We start from the raw sequence: 25,222 nt of genomic DNA, 5'->3' as shown, positions 1-25,222 counted from the left end.
AATGTGTCCTTATGGCAAACAAAGCCAATGGTATTCTGAGATGCATTAAGAAGAGTATGACCAGCAGTTTGAGAGAGGTTCTGCTGCCCCTTCACTTTGTCCTAGTGGGGTCACATCTGGAGTCCTGTGTCCAGTTCTGGGTTCCCCAGTTCAAGAGAGAGAAGGAACTACTGCAAAGAGTCCAGTGGAGGCTACAAAGAGGATGAGGGAACTGGAGCCTCTCTCTTATGAGGAAAGGCTGAGAGACCTGGGGCTCATTAGCCTGGCAAAGAGAAGACAGAAGGGATCTTAGTAGCATGTACCAGTACATAAAGGGTAGCTACCAGGAGGATGGAGACTCCCCTTTTAGAAGGAGTCACATGGAAAAGACAAGGGGTAATGGGTACAAGTTACTCCTAGGAAGATTCTGATTGAACTCTAGAACTTTTCCAGAAGAAAGTTTTTGATAATGAGAATACTTAGACATTGAAATAATCAGCCAAGAGAAGCAGTGCATTCCCCTGGACTGGTCAGCTTTAAGACTCAGCTTGACAGAGTGCTGGGCCATGTCATTCAAACTACACTACCACCTAGAAAGATTGGTCCAGATGATACTTGCATTCTGTGACTCTGTGAAACCAGAATACAGTAAGTTCTACATAAACATTAGGCAAAACTTCTTTGGGAGGGTGTCAGAGGACGGGAATAGACTGCCCAGAGGGGCTGTGAAGTCTCCCTATTTGAAGAGGTTCCAAATCCACATGGATGTGATGCTGAGTGACCTTGCTTTAGCAAGGGGATTAGACTAGATGCTCCTCAGGGGTCCTACCAGTCTGTGACGGGCTCCTGATCCAATGCTGTTGACTTCAGGTGAGGAAAACTGGTGCAAGACAGTAACAAGTAGAAACATAACATGGAAAGAGCAGTGACAGAAAAGAAGCTTCTTCCATGCAGGTGAACATCCTGTTACATTTTAACCTGCTGTTCCCATGCCAGGAGCTTCTTTCACAATAGCATCTTCTGGTTTGTCTTCTGGATCACTGGAACGTGGCAACTTCACCTATTGCCTTTGAGCAGCGGATTGTGAAGAGCAAACAAGGTCCCAGGGTTCCTTATTGTTTGCATTTCATCCACATGTCTCTTCATTTCCCATGGCATCTATTGTTGAAAGAACTGCCCTTTTTTTTGTGACAGTGATTAGTAGTTGTGCAGCAGCATGATTGCTCTGCAAACACAACTTAGCTCTGGGGGGAAATCCAGCCAGCAGTTCAGGAAGTCACTTTATCCTGGAGAGAAGATCAGCAGCTAAAGCCCCCTGAGCAGAATACACCACATCACTCTGGAAAGGGACTCCAAGAGAGGAAGTGAGGCACAACAGTGATGCATTACAGGTTCACAGGATGTCAGGGGTTGGGAGGGACCCAAAGAGATCATCGAGTTCAACCCCCCTGCCAGAGCAGGACCATACAATCTAGCTCAGGTCACAGAGAACACAGCCAGACAGGCCTTGAAAGTCTCCAAAGGAGACTCCACAGCCTCTCTGGGGAGCCTGTTCCAGTGCTCTGGGACTCTTATGGTAAAAAAGTTCCCCCTTGTGTTGAGGTGGAACCTCCTGTGCTGCAGCTTACATCTATTGCTCCTTGTCACAAGAAGCAAGTGAACAGAGCCTCTCCCCTCCCTCCTGACCCCCAGCCCTCAGATATTCATACACATTTATTAAATCCTCTCTCAGTCTTCTCTCCTCCAGACTAAAGAGCCCCAGGGCCCTCAGCCTCTCCTCATCAGGCAGTGCTCCAGTCCCCTAATCATCTTCCTAGCCCTCCGCTGGACACTCTCCAGCAGATCCCTGTCCCTCTTAAACTGGGGAGCCCAAAACTGAATGCAGTACTCAAAGATGAGGCCTCTCCAGGACATTTTCATTATTATTTATAAATTGGATTATATCAGCACTTAAAAGTGTCAGGTCAGGGTTAAAACGAGCTAACTACTTGAGCAAAGACTGCACTCAGAGACCTGCAATCTGAACTGTGGTTTCTGAAAGAACTGAGGAGCTCACCAAGCTTTTAGGAAGGAAATCAGTCACGTTTTTTGTTAGTTTGTTATGATTTACATTATTTGCTAACCTATTTGTTACCAGTTTGGCTATTTTTCTTTTTTTTTTAATTGAATATTAATGTCCAAAAGGATCCCCAACTTTTTCTAGCCTCAATCTCAAACAGAAAAGAACAGTAGGATTACTGGGCCTGAACAGAATGAGAAACTCCAGGGGTTTGTTACTTTAAATATGGCTTCTGTAAGGAAGTTTCCTCATTAGCACTGACTATGCCATTACCAGGTCTAACTGGAGACTGGTAATACAGAGGCATATTGTAATGGCATCAGCATCATGGAAAGTGGCTGAAATCCCACTGCCTGAATCATTAAAAGGAAAGGCAGACAAACTCTGGAGGTATTAGGTCATAGCAGGTCTTTGAAATGTTTAATTTCTGCCATCCTGTACCTTGCTCATTCAATCTGAGATGTCAATTAAACTTTAATTGGTGCTTTCTCACTGCACTTTCTTCCTTCATAATGGCTCTGAGCAAAGCTTGTACATCATCAGCAAGCAGAGCTTATGAACTCTTCGTTCTCACCATGCTCCTGTGCTTCATTCACAACAGCAGCAAGAAAGACTGAAGAAAGATTAGTAACTGTGGTTCTTTCGTGGCAGAAGCACCGTGGATGTACCTGACAGCTGCCTTTTACACTCATGCAAGCACTCCTAGGGTGCTGGAAAGGCTGCTGTCAAAATATCATTAGCCATTATTTATATCCTAACCAGAATTTGCTTGTAGACAAAATGTGTTCTCCAGGAGGAATGCAGTGGCTTTTGTTATCAGAGAATTTCTTCTGATAGACTGTAAGTTAAAAATAACCCAAACATGAGTCAGGGACACAACTAAAGTGATACTCGCCTTGAAAAGAATCACTCGACTATGTGCAATAAAAAGAGGCTACATCTTCAAATCCTTCTCTGGTTTTGTTTTTAAATGTAGCACTATTTAAGTACAACATCTTGGGAAGTGTATGAGGGAAGGGCTGGGAAAAGTAATGCAAGTTTAAAGAAAATGTGGAATGAATCATTCAGATCAGGTTCAACACTAAAACAAACTCACCACCCTGTGTGTCTAAGTTTTTAAGCTCAGGCTGGCTGGGACTCTGAGCAACCTGATCTAGTGTGAGGTGTCCCTGCCCATGGCAGAGGAGTTTGAGCTGGATGATCCTTGAGGTCCCTTCCAATCCTGACAACTCTGTGATTCTATTTTCTGCATAAAACATTGCAGATAAAGTTTTGACCTCCAATATGATAGGACTGAGGTGGAAGATGTGGACCGGTCTAGGAATCTCCACAGTCCAGCCTTACCTCTGTTAAACGCAGATCACAAAGAGCCTCTGCTGGTGCCTCACCAGGGGGCTTGCTGTAAATCAGCAAGAGACTCTCCTCCCTAGATAACAAACTGAACACAGCCTGCACTTCTAGGACAGAGCAGAGGTTTAACAAGAAACTGAATATTAACTTCTCTGCCCAGAGAAGTGAAGAACCTAATGTAAATGAACATACAAGGTATGACTGGGGGGGAGGGGGGCAGGTGTGCGTGTAAAGGGGGACATGTGCTAGGGAAATTAGGGAGGACCCCAGCCAATGGGGAAAGGGAGAAGGCAATTTGTGTCCAGGAATTTAGGGTAGAAGGGAAGCTGCACTTCCAGCAGTTCAAGAGACACCACAGGGATTTTTGTGTCATGGACTCTCCCTTCATTTGAGTAAAGTTTTACAGGACTCCCCTGTCTCCACTGTGAACATTAACCTCCAGTGATGCACCAGTTTTCCTTACAAACATAAATGCCCACAAAGTCTCCCACTGATTTCAGTATGACCAGGTTTAACTCTTAATGCTATTTGCACAGAAATGTCAGGGGCTGGAAAGGACCTCAAAAGCTCATCCAGTCCAACTGCTCTGCCAGAACAGGATCGCCTATGCCAGATCACACCGGAATGTGTCCAGGCAAGTCTTGAATATCTCCATAGAGGGAGACTCAACAATCCCCCTGGGCAGCCTGTTCCAGTGCTCTGTCATCCTCACAGGGAAAAAATTCCTCCTCATGTTTACAAGAAACTTCTTATGCCTCAATTTCCACCCACTGCCCCTTGTCCTGGCTCCATCCTCCTGGCACTCACCCTTTTCATCCTTATAAACATGAATGAGGTCACCCGTCTGTCTCCTCCAAGCAGCTCCCTCAGTCTCTCCTCCTAAGAGAGATGCTACATTCCCTTAATCATCTCTAGCTCTGACCACTTTGGCCCAATAGGTTTTACTGTCTCTTCCCAACTCCCACTGTAATTCTAAACTATTTATTCCTCTCACAGTTTCTCATCCTATTGCTCTTTTTCCCACTGCTGACTTCCCATCTTAGCAAAACATTTAGCACACAAAGAGCCTCCCGGCATGACCTTTGACAGCACCCATCTCTGTCACTCAACATCAACAGAAATGTGTGGTTTTTCCTAATGCTGTGGTACATTCTCCTCCAGAGCAACCACTGGCCATATGGACCCCAATTCCCAGCCCTATGCCTAGGAACTTTTGTTTATGGCAGACTGCAGGATTAGGACAAACTGTGATTGATTTTACCCTCCTCCAAAACATTTCTATGTCCTGATGGATTCTGTAGAGAGGGAGATCCATGGCTAAAGCCCTGTTTTTGTTAGCTTCAAAAAGAGTTTTTTCATCAAAGCCATGGTGTGCACAGCAAAGAAAGAACAGTATGCTTCAGGAGGCTTTATGACTTCACTGGATGGGACAATAAAACCTAGTCCTGGTTCCATTAAATAGACATTGACACCTCTTACCATACCACAGCACCACTGACAGACACAGTTCAACCACTAAAGAACAGCAAATCCAGCACAAACCAGCACAGATTTGGACCTATCCATAAGAGACCTGTCCAGTGAGTGAACTACTGACCACATGTCCAGCCTCAAGACAGGTAAGGAAATACTCAAGGGACTGCTTTGCTCTGCCACATCTGACTCTGGAATGATGTCGTGGTTTGTGTGGGTCATAAACATCGCCTGGAGTATGTTCCACTGCACAAGATTTAATGGCACCTTTGGAGCAGTATCGGTCCAAGAAGCTGTCAGGGGTTTTATGGAGGCTGTAATTTCATTTCAAACTTTGTTACTTTTGTCAGTATTTCACACCACTGATTAACCTAGGTGGGAGAAGGGAAGCAGTACCCTGCTCCTCTCACAGTTAGATGCTCAGTGATGGTGAGAAATAGTTTCACGGACACCTGTTTGGGCTGAGCACTCTTCTAATAGAAAACACCAGCTGAGTTATAAGGCAAAATGCACAATTATAACCTTCAATTAACCTGGTTTAAGTTAAAAGTGCTTAACAAATATTTATATCCAAGCTACTCTTGTCCTATGCTTTGCATCTGAAAAACAGCCAAACCCACTTCTGCCACAATGAAAGCTTCATACTCAGATTGAAATCCAGGAACTGATTTCCATGAAAAGGCCTAAGTCCTAATGAACAGGTTTCTTAATGGAATTACTTAAGATCTTTTTAGCAGCTTGATCTAATGGAAATAAATATGCAGATATATGATATAGGTCAGGAGTACCACACTCTCTAAAACAAGAACAAGCATGATCCCAAAGCAAATCCTCTGTAAACCATCAGTGTACACCAAGCATAGCTTAAGTACCTTGGTTAAGCTGTTCTTCCACTTGCTTGAGTAGACCAACACATCAGACCTGGGATGAGTTGTTCTTGCTTGGGTGTACAGTGGTTTTTCAACTTTTTGCTTGGAATTGAGGAGGGAGAGAGCTACCTTTGTTGACAAACCAAGTGGGTTGGGATTGTTGGGACTGATGGTCCATGTAGAATAGGCTGAGATTTTCTGATCATGTTGCAGCAGATGCAAGGGCTTTCTCTTCAGGAGGTAACACCAAGTAAAACTCGTTGTGGTCTTGAGGCTTGGAAATGACAACCTCTGCATTTCTCCTGCATTCATGGCAGCCAGTGTAGTTCCAGGCTTTGCTTGGCCCTGGCTGTTGATGTGCTTGCTCTCATTACTGCTGCTTGGCGGCCTTCTTTCTTGACTGCTACTTACAGCCTTGAGAAGAGAGCTCTGATTGTTCAGTGGTGACAATTCAGACGGTTTTCTAACTGCGAACACTGGCGATGCCGAAGACTTAAGTTCTTCAGCTTCTGGTGACTCCTTTAGGGTTTCTGAAACCCCAGCATCAGACGCATGCTGGTCAGGCAACAGCAGGTCTGAAATAGCAGCTTTGCTGCTTTTTTCATGCTGTGGAACACCATCAGGATCTGAGAGATTTTCGAGAGGCTCTGTGGTGCAAACCTGTCTTACCAAAACCGGTTTCTTTTGCTTACCAGTAGGCTCACTGGGTCTAATACTCAGTGAATGCAGCGGTCGAGCATCCGTCATGCAGGCAGCTCCACTCTCATCTTTAACACGCTTCTGCTGTTTTTCCATGGCAATATCTAAACTGTTGGCTGGGGAAAGCATTCGCTTACTTGATGCCGTGGCTTCTGGTTGAGGAAACAGTCCACTAACTGGCACTTTCTGAACAAGACTCAAAGCGTTTGACAGAGGTGAATTTCTGGTTCCACTTTCTGCTTGTGAATTTTCAAATTCGAATGAATTTGGCAAAGTCCTCTGGTGATCTTTGTGAGAATTTGGCAGCTGAGTTTTGCCTTCAAGCGTTGGCACTGTGACAACATTTGTTTTGCAAGCGGACTGGTTCGCCTGATCCTGGGTCACTAAAATGTGAGGAAGGGGTGCAACGGTTGCAAAGCCGTACGACGGCACGCTGCTGTGGATCCGGACAGGAACCACAAAGGGAGGAAGCTGCTGGAGTTGACTGCTGCAGTTATTAGGGACAATTTGCTTTAGGGGAGGCACAGAGTACGGATTAGACATGTCAGACAGTTTAGTCTGTAGTTCAAAGGAGGATGCGTTCTGGTCCACCCCAACTTGACTTGGAACAGCCTGAGCTGATGAACTATTTTTGAGCAGTTTAGAAGAGTATGGCTGACCTATATGTAATGTTTTAACATGGAGCTGATACTTGGGAGCAAAACAGTCCTTTTTTTCATCGGGATGACAAGAAAGTGCAGATGTGCTCCCTTGTTCCCCATGGGCTGATGTTTTAGTAGATGTCTGGGAAGCCTGATGAGTAGAGGATGGTTGTCCTTGATTACTCAACACGTGATCCAGAGGCTGCTGAACTGAAGACAGGCCAATAGGATTACAGTTCTGAATTGCCGAGTGAGGCCTGGGGTGAGGCTGTGAATGCTGAGTACTTGAAGGAAACTCCACCAAAGACTTGCCAGAAGTGGACAGCCTGTGCAATGGTCCTGTGGGCACATCTGTCACATGAGCTGGCTGAAATGAAGACGTAGACTTAACTTGAGGCTGTTGATTTTCTGGAGCAATATTTAAAGATATTTGTCTTACAAATGGCCCCCTCCTCCTTTCTAGCAAAGGCACATGTCCAGTAACTCCATTTGCAGATGACACTTTTGGAGCAGCTATCTCCACAACTGGGATGGGTTTTGAAGGAGACATGCTTCCACAGTCAAAAGACTTACTCCTGTAGTCCACGACCTCCATAGATGGCTGTGTGCAGTTAATTTGCTCTGAGGCAGCACGTCTCATTTCCCGGTAATGAGGTCCAGGCAGAGTCAGCGTGTGCGAGCCAGCAGGAATCATGAGGAATTCTGATGACTTAGCAACAGGCTCTGCTTTGGAAGGATTCTCAGCCTTCAAAGTTTCATCTTTATCAAGTGAAGTCGAGAAACTGGAGGCATGAGACAAGCTGCTCTCCCGACTCAGGCTCCTGGAAAGCGTAGAGTCAACACTTGATTCAGCAGAAGAATGCTCCATTTCAGCCAAGCGGATTCTTTTCTTCTTTGGCGGGAGCTTTTCTGTTGGCAGTTTTGACAGTGTTTCACTGCGCTGTGGCCAATTAAACCTTTCTGTCTTTTCCTGATCACTGCACTGGTTTTCTTGGTCCCTGTCTGGTTCTTCTGTGACCAGTATTTCAGGAACCTGGATGTTATGCTGGCGAACAAGTCTTGATGGCTGCAGTGGTGCACTTCTCTCATTAGAAGCAATTTGGCTTCCCTGAACTTCCCCTCTAGGCGCTTCTGACGACAGGGGTTGATGATGCTGTGGGGCATTCAGATGAGAATGTCTATCCTCTTGGATTACAATTGCATTCAAAGAATGGTGCTTAGCAACTTTGTTGGGCTCCTGAGAAGATGATGGTGACACTCTCTCAAATGACTCTGACTTCTCAAATGAGCTATTTCTGCTCAGTGAATTGGTGTGCTGTATCACAGAAATGCCTGTCCCTTGTCTTTTCAACTCCACCTTCTCTTGCACAGCTGAACTTGTTTGCTTCTCAACGAGTGGAGGCATCTTTGTCTCAGCAGTCTGATCTGTGCCTCGAGCCACAAGCTGAATTTGGGAGCTTTGAAGTAGGAGGTTGCTTGGCTGCTGTGACCCCACCACTGTTGATGCACTGTGTTTTGACAGGCTGGAATAATTTGCTGGCTTGCTTGTGCCTTCTGAGTTCTTCGATGGTACATTCGTATAATTTTGCTGGGGGTCATCATCATCACCAACGCTTTTAATTTTCCTTCTTTTCCTTATCTGGGGTGTTTGCTCCCAGACCCCTGTTGAAGTAGTGACTCTGTAGTGCAGCATTTGAGGCTGTGTGCTGTTTGGAGCCGTTTTATGTTCAGGCTCTCGGACTGCCACTTTAGTTTTAGGTCCGTGCAACTCTGAACAGTAAAATTTCTTGTGGTTCTCAAAGTTTTCCAGTTTTCTGTATCTGTTTCTGCAGGTTTCGCACTCAAACATTGTTCCTCGCACCTGAGGGGACTTCTTCGCTTTCTCGAGGTTTGAGCCTTGTGCCAGGGACTTGCTTCTTTGTAACAAAGATTCATTTGATAAGTTGCAGCCCAGATAATTTTCTTCTACAGTTCGCATCGGCCCAAGAACTTGGCTTTCACCAGCAGAAGCATCTTCTATTGCTGCCTGTCTAACAAGGGTCCGAGGATGTCCGCCTTGGTTCAGTGGAGTAGCAGGTCCCGAGACAAAAACATCGTCGTACAAAGAGCCAATTTTATCATCGAACGACTGACTTCCTCGAAGGGGATGAGAGGGAGGTATTACATTTGGAGGTACTGCTGAGTAGCTGGTAGTAGGCATGGAATTACTTCGTGTTATAGGTAAACAGTCAAGGGATGGTACAGAAAGAAGAAAAACTTGCTTTGATTTCTCAGGGGGTGTGAAAGGAGACTTTGGTATATCAGAGCTCGAGCTAGTTCTTCTTCCCATAGGCTTTAAATCAAACTGGAAAGAATCCTTAAATATGTAAGATTTTGGTGAATCTATGCTTCCTCTTCTTGAAAGAGAAGTTCTTCTTGGTTTCACGCTGTCTAACTGTTTGTCATCCACAACTGCTTCATTATCAGAAATTAGCTTCGAGATACGCTCCTCAAGAGTTTTTGTTGCCATGGGAGGCCGCATTGGGCCAGAGAGGATCAGGTTTTTTTCAGCACAAACAGTCTGTACCACTGATGCTACCACGCCACTTGCTCGCGGCACACAGGGCAGGCTTTTGCTTGAATCCTTCTCAGATGCTAACAATCCCCTTACGAAGGGAGCTGGTGGACTCATTGTTTGATCGGCACTTTCAGAGCGAGAGAAATACCCAGAATCAGTACTACCTAAACTTCTAGGGCTCAGAAGAGATTTTCCTTGCTGATCTTGGGAACCATCGGTTGCCTGTTGCCTCTGGAGCTGAGCGTGCATTGCTCCTACTGCAGATCCCAGCTGGTCCTCTAACAGGCCCACTTCTGCTTTCTGATGTTGCTTTGTGTCATTCTCCTTGACTGAGGCTGTATGTGTGAAATTTGACTGAGGAGCTGTCCCTTTAAAATCTCCTTTTCTCTGTGCTGCAGCAAGCTCAGGGGCTGGTTCTGTTACTTTTGGGCTATCAGCCCTTAATGGAGAAACATTTACAGGATGAACTACTACTTTTGGTAAAGCTGCTCTTACTTGAGGCTCTGCATCATGTAACGAAGAGTCCCCTGCTATAGAGTCTGGGTTGCTTAACGGAACAGGGCTTCCCTTCTGCAGCGGTTCTGTATTCGAAATAGCTTTCACCACTTGTGCAGGTTCCAGCTCCTGATCATCTTGTCTTTCATCAGCAGTGCCTTCATCCTCACTTTCTCCACTTTCTTCCGCATCTGAATGAATGCTAAGTGCTTTGTCTGAGTCATGGGATAAGAAGAGGCCACCTGAATCTGGCTGTAGGACAAGTCCCAGTTTGATGGCATGCGCGTGAGACTTCTTGTGCTTGTACAGATTGCTTTTGGTTTTAAAAGAGAAGCCACAGGTCACGCAAGGATACGGTCGCTCTCCGGTATGGGAGCGGATGTGCTTCTGGAGAACGCTGGGCTTGGCGCAGGCCCGGTTGCAATACTCACAGACGTACTTCCCTAGCTTCTTAGGCTTCTGGTCTTTCAAGAGGTTACATATCTGTTCTGCACCGTGGTTCACAACTGATGCTATCTGGGTAGAACTATACACAGGACCTATAGACAAGTGTGTTGAACTCGATGTGCTAATTGACAAAGGTGAAGAGGAACTAGCTACTAACTGGTTCTGAGGGAAAACCTGAGTTACAGTGGAAGATGAGGTGTGAACGACAGAAGAAGTTACTGCTATGCTGTATATCTGCTGGACCTTGGGGTTTTCTTGACTGTGCTGGTGCACCAGTGATCTAGTGAAGCTTGGACACATAACAACCTGGGGATTTTGCTGACTGGTTTTAATGAGAAGGTCTTGTGAATGAGAAACCGACTGGCCTTGTGCTTGTCCAGTCTTGGCTGCTGCTGCTACATGCACATTGTTTAACGAACACGGGTAGTAGTGAGCTCCACTTGCAAACTCATGCTGTGGCAACGTGGGCTGATTTTGGACACTCATCGTACTGGACGTGAGACTAGAAGAGGTGCTTACAGTTTTATTTGGTCTCAGTTTCTCTATCTGCATCCCATAAGGGGGGCACTCTTGTGTTAAGGTGTTCAGTTCAGGCTCCATAGCTTTTAGTAAGACATCAAACGCAGTACGTGTACACGGGGAGGAGGTACTGCAATCAACAAAATCAATACATTCATTACTGTCAGTCTTTGTTTTACTTGATGAGGAGTTTGAGAGGGACTTCTTCTCTGGTGAGTTCAGGCAGTTTGCATCAGTGTCCTCCACTGCCTGTTTACCCAAATCTAAGGGCTGATGTGTCACAGAAAGCTTTGCCTGCATTGATGTCTCAGATTTGGTTGTTTCAACACTTATCTCACTACTAAGAACTCCTCCATTTTGTTTGGTACATTGATTTCCATTTTGCAAGGGCAGGTGATCCTGTGCCGTGGTGCGTTTGGAGGCATCTGGAAGAGCTTTTAGTGGTGAAGGGTCTACACTCTGCTTAACCTTGGTTTCAGCAGGGCTTCTCAAAGGCGATTTTGGTATTTTTTTTAAATGGTTTTCAGTCACAATCTTTTTTCTTTTTACACCCTTAATTGCATCTTGGGTTCCTCTAGTACCAGCATCAGTGATTTCTGTTAAAACACAGAGAGAATAAAAAAGAATATTAGAACTGGGTAATGCAGCATATTTTTATTCATACCATTTTAGCATCTCTTAAGTCTCAGTAGCAAGCCCTGGGGCAACAGAACTGTCCATCTCTCCAGTCTCCAATATTCTTCTAAACAATAAATGTATCTTAGCAAAGATCTATTTTGTTTTCCTCTAGAAGAGGAAGGCTTTTTAACCGATGCTGTAAGACATTACCAAAGTAATTCACTATATGAAAAAACTTCAAAAGAAATGTAAGAAAAGGAAGGCTACTGAAAGAATATTTTAGCATTTATGGCAGCTCCTTTGCAGATAAAGTAAGAAGAAATCTCTCGCTTCCACTTGTTTAAAAATTCAAATCATTACAGCAGGAAAATGAGGAACCAAGACACAAATCCATTTACATGTCCTGTTTCTCACTTTTTCCATCTCTGTGTTGCTGCAGTCAAGGAATGAAGACAACTTCCTCGTGGTTATATTTGTAAGTAGATTTATCATGGAAACAGCACAACCACCCACACCATCTGTCAAAAGCTGTATTCCAGAGTTCCAATTACTGAACTTCAATAGCATTTCAGATGAGCAACTACTGTGGATGAATAAAATCGGTCACACTTAAATGACTTTCTATTTGTGCATCATGAAACAAAATCAACTACATTTGAATTACTTCATTACTAGCTACACTTGTTGCTGATTTTAAGCAGGTATGCAGGCAGAGTTTCAGCAGTGTAGTGAAGAGCAGAAGAACTGGAAGACTGTTCAGCAGAATAAATTCATAGCAGCTATATCTGTACAGAGCCCAATTTCCTCTACAACAAAAGCCCCACACAGACTAAAATTCCATATTGATACTTACAAGTTTTTAATAGATACCTGATGTTTACCAACACACCTCAGTTTACCTCACCAGTGTGATATTCAATCTGTTAGCTAATTATTTAGCCTAGTTTACTACTTCTGTGACATACCCTCAGCCATAGCCACAGCCTCAGTTATCATCACTTGTAGTGCAGAGGAAGCCAAAATATTAAATGGATGCCAATCACATTTTCTCACGTGCTCACAACTCATTCATTAGGCTGTTGCCAAAACCATATCTGATTGCCAATACTCAAAGCAAAGGAAGAATCTGATATGACAAAAGGGATGATGTCTCTGAAAAGGTTCAGCTGCCTACACATTTTGGGAAGCAGCACTGAGTAACTTCATGTAGTATGTTTACCTGCACATAGATCTATAGACTCATAGAATCATTAAGTTGAAAAAGACCTTTAAGATCAAGTCCAACGACTAACCTACCACAACCAAGTTCACCACTAAACCTTGTCCCTCAGCACCACATCTACATGGCTTTTAAATCCCTCTAGGGACGGTGACTCCACCACTGCCATGGGCAGCCTGTTCCAGGATTTGACAAGTCTTTAGGGGAGAAGAAGATTGCAAATATCCAACTTCAACCTTCCCTGGTGCAATTAGAGGCTGCTCCCTTTTGTCCCATCACTTGCTAATCGGGTGAAGAGATTGACCTCCACCTCACTACAACTTCTCGGAGAGAGCAAGAAGGTGTCTCCTGAGCCTCTTTTTTTTCAGGCTAAACAACCCCAGCTACCTCAGCTGCTCCTCATAAGACTTGTGTTCTAGCAGTTTTGTTGCCCTTTCTGGACATGCTCCAACACCTCAGTGGTCTTCTTGTAGTGGGCAGTCCAAAAGCGAACCCAGTATTTGAGATGTGCCCTCACCAAAGATCAGCCTTAAGACAATGCAATAAAGAGAGAGGATTCTTAGACAGCTTCACAAGGAGGTAAGTGAAGAAAGCCCAGAATTCCCAGTACTCATCAACCCCATGGCCCCCTTTTGAGTGGCATGGAGACTATCCTCTTGCACAAACACCAGCTGGTTTCTATACTGTAGTGGGAGGAAAGCCAACGCATCTGACAAGAGTTGATGAGTCCAGGGTGAAATTCCTGCTACATAAAAAGGAAATTCAGGCAGTACCTAAAACTTGTCTAGCAGATGAGAATGCAAAGTGACCAGTAGGAAAAGAAAGGCAAGAAGATGTAATGTTTTCTCCACGTCTGAGCATAACTCAACTGAGGTCTGTGCTGACAACAGGTATTTAGAAGCTCAGAATCTTGTTTTCAACTCGATGCCAACTTAATGCAGACACACATTAATTTAGGGTGAATGGATATCCAGGAGATTTCCTGGCAAATAAAAAGGCTGAAAGCTACGCAGCACACATATTGTAAACATGGAAGTTCTGCAGAACTTGACTTACTCCTTTCTCTGCCCTACTAGAAGAAGCTTAATGGTTAAGAGTAACAGACTCTTGTCATATTTAGCAGTCCCGTGAAAGAGATGCTCAAATCCCTTGCCAGAACTACTGGCTCCAAATCCTAGCTGTAGGGACTTTGTGCTCCTCTTCTGCATCCAGAAAGAAATTTCTACAGCAATTTTTCTCTTAACATTTAAATGAACTTATTCACATCGGCTATCTAAAATCCAATCTAAAGTCGAGCAGTCTTCCATCATGATGTTTTCTACTCTTCCATTGTGATGTTTTGTACCTTTCCATTGCTTCACAATTAAGCTTACAGCTATAAATTACCTTGTAAGTTATCTTACGTTAAGCTTACATCAAGAAGTTACCATCACTATTAATAACTTCTTTAAAATTCACACTTTGCTGAAACTCTCTTTTCTTCAGTAACAAAACCTCCCAATTTCACACAAATCAAAGAGAGGATAACAAGGTAATTATATAACAGGCTCCTTTTAGCCATGGTTTGGTGATCTCTCTGCAGCACAGCCACCTTAATTGAGTGTAAGTAATTCGGCTCCTTTATGCACACACTGCAGCTTTCATCCCGTCACAATCACGCCTCCACACCAGTCACACTGCTGCTGTCTGCAGCACGGCACTAGAGGAAGAGCTGAGCAGATTACACATGGCTGTGAAGGAAAGAGTGCCAGGAATTGTGAACATCCAAGGAAACAGATGTACACAAAACAGACTCAGGTGTTTCACAGCGCGGGAATTGAACAATCAAATGATGTGCTGCTTCCCGATGCCTCAGAATATGAAATGGTTACTATTCCTGGGTTTGGACCCCATAGTGCAGAGGAATAAGCACACTCAACCTGCACAATGCTAGTAACCTGAAAATCCACCCAGCTGAGAGATGCATTGCAGTGTGGCATAGCAATACAGCCTTGTGACCAAGAGGGCCAATGGGAACCTGGGGTGTATTAAGAGTGTGGTCAGCAGATTGAGGTAAGTTCTCTTCCCCCTCTATTCTGCCCTGATGAGAACTCACCTGGAATACTGCATGCAGTTTTGGGCTCCCCAGTTCAGGGGGAACAGTGATCTACTTGAAAGAGTCTAACAGAGGGCTATGAAGATGATGAAGGGGCTGGAGCACTGTCTTATGAGGAGACACTGAGGGACCTGGGGCTGTTTGGTTTGGTGAAGAGGAGACCTAGAGGGGATCTAATCAGTGCTTATAAACATCTTAGGGCTGGGTGCCAAGAGAGAGGGGACAGACTGCTCAGTTGTGCCCTGTGATAGTTGAAGGGGCAATGGATATAAACTACAGCACAGGACCCTTCTTTACAGTGAGGGTCACAGAGCACTGGAACAGGCTGCCCAGAGAGGCTGTGGAGTCTCCTTCTCTGGAGACTTTCAAGACCTGTCTGGATGCATTCCTGCATGACCTGCTCTAGCAGGGCGACTTGAAGATCTGTGGAGGTCCATTCCAACCCATAACATCCTGTGATCTTGAGACATCCAAGCCCTGAAGACAGCAAAAATGTATCTAACCTACGTATCAAGTAACTGAAACTATGAATCCAATACAAACACAAGATCAGAATTTCCCATAAACTATTTGCTGCTTCACTTTTTAAATACATGCTTCAACACACAGCAAAGCACAAAAAAATATCTGGTAAACTGAAGAGGGAAGAGAAAAGCATAACACAGGCAAGTTATGCATGGCATTATGTAGACAAGTCATTTTCTTTCAGCATCTCAGCTGCTAATTGGGCTGCTTCTACATCAATAAAATTCATGACAACTCAAGTGTCTCATTCTACATCCTTTATGATTCCAGAGATGGAGTTGTGGGTTGAATTCACTGTGCTCACCTAAGAAATGTTGTAAAATGTTTTCTTGATAATGACATTACAAATTTTTTAATACTGGTTTACATCCTGGGCTCTATTCTGCTTCTGACCAATTTAGAAATCATAGAATCACAGAATCAACCATGTTGGAAGAGACCTCCAAAATCATCCAGTCCAACCTAGCACCCAGCCCTAGCCAGTCTTACCCATATTTGCTAACAAACAACTTTATCTAGGGAAAAAAGGAACCCCTGACAACTTCATTTCACTTCCCTTGAGTTTTCTCTTCCTTGTGTATAAATCTTGGGTTTGTTTTCACAGTTTATACTGAAGATATTCCCCGGCATGTTTGTTAATCTACAGCCACATGCTTGCACAAAGATCAACTCCATCAATAATTCCAGCAGCAACAACAGATCTGGCAGGAAGCATCAATCCTAGAATGCTAAACACTTCTCTGCCTCTCGGAGCTAGAAACTTTGAGGAGCATGGCAACTTGCCAGGGCTGTGTAACCACACCAGTGAGCTGCCACTAAACCAAGAAGAATGTAAAACCAAACCAACAAACAAAAAAACCCCAAACAAACCAAACCAGACCAACCAAACAAACCCACCAACAAGAAGTTAATCTACTTTGGACACTGGAATGGGCTGCCTGGGGAGGTGGTGGAGTCGCCGTCCCTGGGGCACTTCAAGGCAAGGTTGGACGTGGCACTTGGTGCCATGGTTTAACCTCGAGCTCTGTGGTAAAGGGTTGGACTTGATGATCTGTGAGGTCTCTTCCAACCCTGATGATACTGTGATACTTTTCTTTATTTCCCCACCTCTCTCTGTGATCACAAGGCCCTTCTCATTGCTGGGTGGTACTGTGCTGGTTTGAGGCTAATTGGAATATTCTAATCAGAGAAATTAGATCATTGGTGGTAAAAGAATAATAATGATAAAGTCTATATAATTCAGTGGTTTGCTGAAAGGGATAAAATGTAAACATTTTTTCTCTCTTTTGCCTTATTTGCTCCTAAGCATTGGATCTATTTGCTTGTCCTTTGCTCCACTCTAATATCTTCCACTAACAGATAACAAGTAAGCTTTGCTGATTGTTTTGTCTGTCTGGGAGAGAAAGAGAGAGAGAGACTTTGAGCCCCTTCTGGGCAGTTTCTTTGTCCAGGAGGAAATTTGGATTTCTGTCTTATTTACCTGTATGTAACTGTAAATACTTGCAAATGCATTGTGTATATATACTTGTAAATTCTGCTTTGCTGCAAATACAGCTTCATCTTACACCCAACCTGTCTGAGCTGGTCTGGTAAATTCAAATAGTGGAGGGGCAAGTTTCTCAACCTGCCTTTTTTAACTCTCCCTTTTTACCAAGCAGTGCAGTGGTGTTGCTGAGTAGAGCTATCATCTCAATCCAATGTGTGAAAAGTATCTCCTTCATCAGGGACACTGCAGCATCTCCTCTCTGCTCTGCCTGGTTGGCTTTGTTCTGTTTTGCTATCAAGATTCTCTGTTTAATTCTTTCGCTTCAAGTATGACTTCTGCACTCAAAACATGACATGAAAAACTGATGTTTCTAAACATGATTTTGTTCACCTGTAATTTCTCTGCTGCACTCTGTGCTCGGGAAATAGAGCAAAAGAACACAAGTGTGATGGTGTAGATAGCAATCAGGCAGAGCAGCTCATGCAGTAAATAAATGAAAGGTATAAGCAATCTGATTTTCTCTTCCAGAGTATTTACTGGTGCACTAGACAGTGCCTTGACAAAATGATCTCAATGGTTTTGTTAAGTAACTTCCAGAACTGCCTGTCTCCAAGCCTACATGTTATTACAACACCCACTCACTTTCTCTTCTAATAGACCGATGTGTTTGCACTTAGAAATGAAAAAAGAGAGGCAGAGGGAACCAAAGCAGAGTGGTGAGCTCCCTTCTCCCTCAGTACCGCTCTGGGAAACATAGTGCAAGCAGCACAAGTCCCTGCACTTGCACTGGGGCAATCTCCAGTATCAGTGCAGGCCAGATGTGGTTGAGAGCAGAGAAGGACTGGTGGATCAGAAGCTGGGCATGAGCTGGTAATGTGTGCTCACAGCCCAGAAACCAACTGTATCCAGGGCTGCATCCAAAGCAGTGAGGTCAACAGGTGAAGGGAAGAGATTCTGCCCCTCTGCTCTGCTGAGATCCCACCTGCAGTGCTGGGTCCAGCTCTGGAGTCCTCAGCACAGAAGAGACATGGACCAGCTGAAGCAGATCCAGAGGAGGCCACAAAAATGATGCAAGGCTGGAACACCTCTGCTACGGAGAAAGGCTGAGAAAACTGGAGTGGTTCAATCCAAAGCAGACTCAAGGGAGACCTTACTGTGGTCTTTCAGTACATAAAGGGCCTATATGAAAGATGGGGACAGTCTTTTTAGCAGGACCTGTTGCGACAGGGCAAGGGGTGATGTTTTCAAACTAAAAGAGGGGAGATTTAGACTAGATAGAAAGAAGTTGGGTGATGAAATAGTGACACAGGTTGCCCAGAGAGACATGGTAGAAGCCTCATCCCTGGAAACATTTCCAGTCAGGCTGGACAGGACACTAAGCAATCTGTTCTGGTTGAAGATATCCCTGCTCCCTACATGAAAGCAGGACTGGATGACCTTTAAAGGTTCCTTCCAACACAAATGATTCTATGATTCAATTTTTATCTCACGTCTTGACTTGCAGACTTAAAATCATCACTGTAGGCTTACATACTGGGATAAGATTTTCAAAGGCAAAAACTGCACCAGTATAGGCTGGGAGGTGATCTGCTGGAAAGCAGACCTGTGCAGAAGGACCGGGGAGTGCTGGTGGACAACAGCCATTCTCGGGACAGCAACGTGCCCTTGTGGCCAAGAAGGCAAAGGGGACCCTGGGGTGCATTAAGAGGAGTGTGGCCAGCAGATTGAGGGAGCTTCTCCTCCCCCTCTACTCTGCCTTGGTGAGACCTCACCTGGAGTATTGCATTCAATTCTAGGCTCCCCAGTTCAGGAGGGACAGAGATCTATTTGAGAGAGTCCAACAGGGGGCTATGAAGTTGATGAAGGGGCTGGTGCACTGCCCTATGAGGGGAGGCTGAGGGACCTGGGGCTGCTTGGTCTGGTGAAGAGAAGATTTAGAGGGCATCTAATCAATGTTTACAAATACCTGAGGGCTGGGTGCCAAGAGGGAGGGGGCAAACACTGCTCAGTTGTGCCCTATGATAGGAGAAGGGGCAAACTACAGCACAAAATGTTCCACCTCAACACGAGGAGGAGTTTCTTTACTGTAAAGGTCACAAAGCACTGAAAGAGGCTCCCTAGACAGGCTGTGAAGACCTTCAAGACCTGCCTGGATGCATTCCTGTGTGACCTGCACTAGGTTATGGTCCTGCTCTAGCAGGGGGGGTTTGACTTGATTGCCTCTGGAGGTCCCTTCCAATCCCTAATATCCTGTGAAGCTAAACATTAGCTTCTAAATGTGGCTCCCAGGGCACTGCAAGTAAGATCAAGTCTCTTCTGAAAGTATTCAAATACTAATTTAGATCTCAAACATGTAACTAAAAGATTACCCTGGCACCTAACAGTGGCAGTGATCCAAAGAGGGAAGGTATTCAAAAGAGAGAGAAAGTTATTTAGGATCTTACTCTGATTACAGCTCAGCTTCCTAGTCTCTTTGCATATTCAACATACTCTTAATTCCTGACATCCAATACTTCTTTATTTTTTATTTCCCCAAGACTATCAAAACCACTCAGGACTCACCCCACTGGGTTTGTACCTATGAATAAGTAAAGAATATCATTATGAGATAAAGGAGCAAGTCTTGCTGGCAAACGTAAGGCCACCAGAACTTCCATTCAACACAGCAGGGAATAAGGAAACTCATTTTGTATTACACTACCTCTCCAGCTTCATACTGCCTAAAAATTACAGTTTTTCCAAAGCATGAAAATCTCCCCAAAGACCTCTGATTACATGAACCACACACACACAACTATGGAAATGCTTACAGTCAATGAGTCCACAGAAAGATCACAGAATCAGACAATGTCAGGGGCTGGAAGGGACCCCAAAAGCTCATCCAGTCCAACCCCCTGCCAGAGCAGCATCACCTATACCAGATCACACAGGAAAGCTTCCAGGCAGGTTTTGAATATCTCCAGAGAGGGAGACTCCACAACCCTCTGGGCAGCCTGTTCCAGTGCTTTGTTACCCTCACAGGGAAAAAAATCCTCCTCATGTTTCAATGAAACTTCCTATGCCTCAACTTCCATCCATTGCCCCTTGTCCTGAAAGATCTGAACATTAACTTAAGTGCCATGATTAAGTTTAAGCACAAATTGAGAGGATTTTCAAGTCAGTCATCAATGATTCTAATTTCAGACTTCTTGAGATGGCCACAGGGTGGCCACTCCCTGTTCCAGAGGTTAGGAGGCAAGTCAAACAATTTGGGGCACTCCAAGTCAGCAGCCATGTTTAAACACCTCTTTCAGTAGGCTCAATCTATGCTTAAAAGCATATTTCAGAGAACATCAGTCCAAACACAGACAGAGTAGACCCTTAAAAAACACTTGATCTGTACATACAGCACAACTTGACATTAATTAATAAATTTAAAAGATTAAAAGAAGGAAGCTTTGACATTCAAAGGCCGATAGAGATTGGGTCAAGTGTTCATCTACACCAACGTCTTTTTGATTATATCAGCAAATACTGAAGCACTGCATATGGGATGGACAAAGCAAGCATGGTTTCATACTTCATATTTGAGGTCTTCACTACAAGAAAGACACTGAGGTGCTGGAGTGTGCTCAAAGAAGGACAACAAAGCTGGTAAGGGGTCTAGAGCACAAGTCTTACGAGAAGTGGCAAAGGGAACTGGAACTGCTTAGCCTGGAGAAAATGAGGCTCAGGGGAGACCCTCTCACTCTCTACAACTGTAGGAGGTTGTAGTGAGGTGAGGGCATGGGGGGTTGAAAATTACCCTCAAATAAAATCACCAGACTAGCTCAGAAGGTTTGGAAGCAAAGGAAGCTATATATTTGCAGCAAGCTAAAATCTAAAAGCATGCAATAGAATTCATAGGTATAAAATGTATTTATTTACAATTTAGATATAACACAGAAATCCTCTCTGGAGAGAGCGCAGAAGAGGCCAACTGCCACCTTCTTCTCCCTCTAGAGAGAAAAACAGGCCCCAGCTGTTAACTACTCTGCCAAGGTCAGTGCAGAAGTCAGGCAGAGTGGAGGAGTGAGAGGTGAGAGCAAGAAGCAGGAGGCAGAGAGGCAAAGGGAAGGGAATTGTTTATGCAGCAAAGTTTATCCTAGCTAGCAAACGAACAAAAGGATATGGACTTATCTATTAACTTCCCTTTTACAACCAACCTTTTGTTTATTCACTTTCTATTAAAAAAATGTTCAGAAAGTTCTTGTTTATAATTTAAGATTCTTAGAGTTTTAACTCTAAACCACCACAGAGGGTCAGTGTCTTCTCCCAGGTTCAAGTGACAGCACAAGACCCTGAGTTGTACCAGGGGAGGTTTAGGTTGGACATTAGAAAAAAAATCCTTCCTCAAAAGGGTTGTCAGGCCTGGAACAGGCTGCTCAGGGCAGTGGTGGAGTCTCCATCCCCAAAGGGATTGAAGAGACCTGTGTATGTGGTGCTGAGGGACAGGGTTCAGCAGCATCCTGACAGTGCTGGACTTGCTGGTTAAAAATCTCTTCCAACCAAAATGATTTCATGATTCTGTGATTTCATACTGCCTGTAAACACATGATTATTTTTCATGGGTGTTTTTAGCAGACAACACTAAGGTCTAGGTCAATGTATGACCCACCAAAGGTGTAGTAGCAGCAGTCAGCCAGACAGAAGTTTCCCAATCCTTTTTCAGGGTTATTTCACATCATGCTTTCATAGTGGAGTGACTATTTTATTAGCATAATTTCTCATTATTAGCCAAAATAGCCGAAGTCCTACTAACACAAGCTCCAGGAAAGGTGCACCTGTGTTCATATGTGGTACCAGCACTCATTTGAGTAGTGTCATTAAGCTCAATTACAGCACATATTCTCATAAAGTCACATTAAATTTTAATAATCTCTACCCTCACACCCTGCTAAGGCCATAAAAACAGTGTACCTCAAGCTCATATATTATTAAAAGTCGTTGTAGAGAAAATGTATATTGATACACACACCAAGAAATCACACCCAGCAGATCCACTGCTAAGTAAGTTTCCCAAATAGAGAAATTAGTATTTCATAACAAGGTACTGAAGCTGGGAGGAAACCTAAGCAAGTCTCTAGTCCAACTTCCTGCTCAAATTTGGGCCAGCTGCAGGATTAGACCAAGGTTCTTAGGGCTCTGTCCAGTAGGGTCTTAGAAACCTCCAGGGCCTCTGTGAGTGACATCTTAGACTGTTTGACTGTCCTTGTTAGGGACAGGCCAGTCCACACCACTCTTGCTGCAACTTCTTCCTATTGCCTCTCATCTTCTCACCATGATCCACTGTGAAGAGCCTGATTCTACACAGTAACTCCCTCTAAAACCAGCTCTTCTCAAAGCTGACCAACTCCTAGTCTCTCAGCCTTTCCTCACAAGACAAGTGAGGTTAGGTGTCCCAATGCTGAACTCACTGCAGGCTTCTGATGTACCTCCTGCATTGGGAAGCCCCAAAACTGGACACAAAATCTAACCATAGTCTAAAGATTGCTGTGTGGAGGAAGATAATCCCTATTGTTAATCTCCTGGTCATGCTTTCATTCATATGCCTCAGATGTGGCCCTCCTTGCTGCTAGGTGTGCTGATGCCTCATGCCCAGCTTGCTGCTCTATGCCCAGCTTGCTGTCTGCCCACACACCCAGGGCCTTTCACAGAGCTACTCCCCTGCCAGTGCCCAGCCAGTCTCCCTTTAGAGACCTGCTGAAAAGAGGCCAGCAGAGCCATGAGGATGACTGGGGCACTTGAGCATCTCCCCCATGAAGAGAGACTGAGAGACCTGGTGTTGTGTGGTCTGGAGAAGACTGAGAGGAGATCTCATCACCTGTGTATGAATATCTGAGGAGTGGGTGTCAAGTGGATGGGGCAAATCTCTTTTCAGTGGCCAGCAGCAAGAAGACAAGGAGCAATGGCTACAAACTGGAACACAGAAGGTTTCACCTCAACATGAGGAGCATTGGAACAGGCTGCCCAGAGATGTTGTGGAGTGTCTCTCTGGAGACACTCAGAACTCACCTGGATGCATTCCTGTGTGAACTACCCCAGGGGATCCTGCCTTGCCAGAGGGGTTGGACTCAATGATCTCTGAAGTTCCTTTCCAGCCTCTAAAATTTGGTGATTCTGTGATCTCTCTGACCACTGTTTGACCTACAAAGACACACTAAAGCTGAAAGAGGAGAACAACTTTCTGGATTGACCAAGGGTCAAGAGATACAGAAGTGATTTGCTTGTTAATTCAAACCACAAAAGGTTCTTCCTCAGGCGTACGCAGAACCCAGTGAGCGACACATGTGAAATGACAGGTTTAAAGGCGCAGCCTCAAAGGTGTGCTCTGGGCTGCTCTGCATGCAGCCAATGAAATACTCTGATATCCTCCAGCGGGGGCAGAGTGGATTAGCTCTCTGACTTGTGCAATACCATTTTAGCATCAGGTAAGGGAGACACCCTCGCTCAGAGGCATGCACCTTGGACTTATCAGGGAGCCTCCTTGTGATACAGTTTCATTTCAGACTCTTGAGCCTGCCAGCTCTTGTTTGGCCTTGGGTTAGGTAAAGAGTAAATGACAAGCTGCAGTCTGGGGCTGCCTCTCTGACGGCTTCTCTTCAAATCATGGCCACTCACATCAAGACAGCCTTGATGGTGACACTTCTGATGGGCTGTAAGGGCATAGCTACCCTGCGCTAGTGAGATCGAGAGAAATATGTCTGATAGCTTGGCCCCAGTTCATGCATTTAGCTTCTTGGCTGGAGTGAAGAAAGTAACAACCAGCAGATTTTCAGTCATTTAAACAGCATGCCCAACAAGGAAGGCCATGAAGATGAAACAGCAATAACCATCTGACCAGTGAGGAAACACTAGAGCCTCTGCTACGAAACACCAACACCCATTTGTGAACAGGAACCAAAGGCAACATTTCAGCACACCTGAGAATCTCTGACCAAAGTAACATGGATTTGTTTTTCCTTCAGAAAGAGTTAATTTCCTGCCCAGCATGGAACACAACAGATGAGACATGGCATTTAGTTTGAAGAAGAGAAGGCTGAGGGGAGACCTCATCACTGTCTACAGCTACCTGAAAGGACACTATGGAGAGGTTGGTCCTGGTCTCTTCTCACAGGTAAATAGTGATAGAACAAGAGGGATTTTTTTTTCCCCAGCAAGAGTGGTCAGGCATTGGAATGGGCTGTCCACGGAGGTGGTGGAGTCACCAACCATGGATGTGTTTAAGGTTGTTTGGATGTGGTGCTTGGGGATATGGTTTAGGGTGAATTTTGTAGAGCAGGGATATTGGTTGGAGTTGGTGATCCTGAGGGTCTTTTCCAAACAGAATGTTTCTGTGATTGTATGACTTGATACTGACAGAGATTTCCCACCATTATGCAGAGCCTGACCCCATGTGAACTTTCACAGGGCTGAGCACCTCACTGAAAGGCAGAGGAAAGACAATACAAGAAGGGCAAACAAGGTAGAAATATTTACTGTATTAAGTAGTTTATGTGCTGTGTCTGCATTACAACCATCTACCAATTCTGAGTTTTGGCTAGATAGGATGCTGAGTCATGTTGCCTAGACCATGCTTTTCCCAAGAAAGGATGGCAGAGATGATACTTGAGGTCTCTTCCAACCTGATATCCTGTGGTTCCATGATAATCTACACAGAAGCATTAGTACTAAACTAAGAGAAGTAATCACCATTAAGTGCTGTTAAGATAAAGAATGTTGACTAGGAGCAGGTGAAGAGATAAGGTTATCATAGCAAAGATCACCAGCAATCCCAGCTTGAGATGTTCACAGGTTGTTAGGGGTTGGAAGGGACCTCTGGAGATCTTTGAGTGCAACCCCCCTGCCAAATCAGGAACATAATCTAGTGCAGGTCACACAGGAATGCATCCAGAGAAGGAGACTCCACAACCTCACTGGGGAGCCTGTTCCAGTGCTCTGTGACCCTTACAGTAAAGAAGTTCTTCCTCATGTTGAGGTAGAACTTTCTGTGCTGTAGTTTATATCCATTCCCCTCGTCCTAACTGAGCAGAGCCTGCTCCTTCCTTCTTGACACCCAGGCCTCAGATATTGATAAGCATTTATTAGGTCCCCTCTAAGACTTCTCCTCTCCAGACTGAACAGCCTCAAGTCTCTCAACCTTTCCTCACCAGGCAGTGGTCCAGTCAGGATC

At 44.6% G+C, this 25,222-nt stretch overlaps 1 protein-coding gene across 12 annotated transcripts in view; it reads right to left on the bottom strand.

The window, feature by feature from the left end:
* HIVEP1 (HIVEP zinc finger 1) overlaps positions 1–25,222 on the bottom strand; it is a 168,191-nt gene that overhangs the window by 40,818 nt on the left and 102,151 nt on the right. For all 12 annotated transcript variants that reach the window (XM_064160931.1, XM_064160927.1, XM_064160926.1 and 9 more), the window contains one exon: positions 5,734–11,684. In XM_064160931.1, the coding sequence (XP_064017001.1) occupies positions 5,734–11,684 (5,951 nt within the window). The remainder of the gene's footprint in view (positions 1–5,733; positions 11,685–25,222) is intronic.

This window comes from Pogoniulus pusillus, chromosome 21 (genome assembly GCF_015220805.1).
Source record: "Pogoniulus pusillus isolate bPogPus1 chromosome 21, bPogPus1.pri, whole genome shotgun sequence".
NCBI classification, from domain to species: Eukaryota; Metazoa; Chordata; class Aves; order Piciformes; family Lybiidae; genus Pogoniulus; species Pogoniulus pusillus.
The sequence above is the reverse complement of the archived record's forward strand: the minus strand, read 5'-3'. Positions and strand labels throughout refer to the sequence as shown.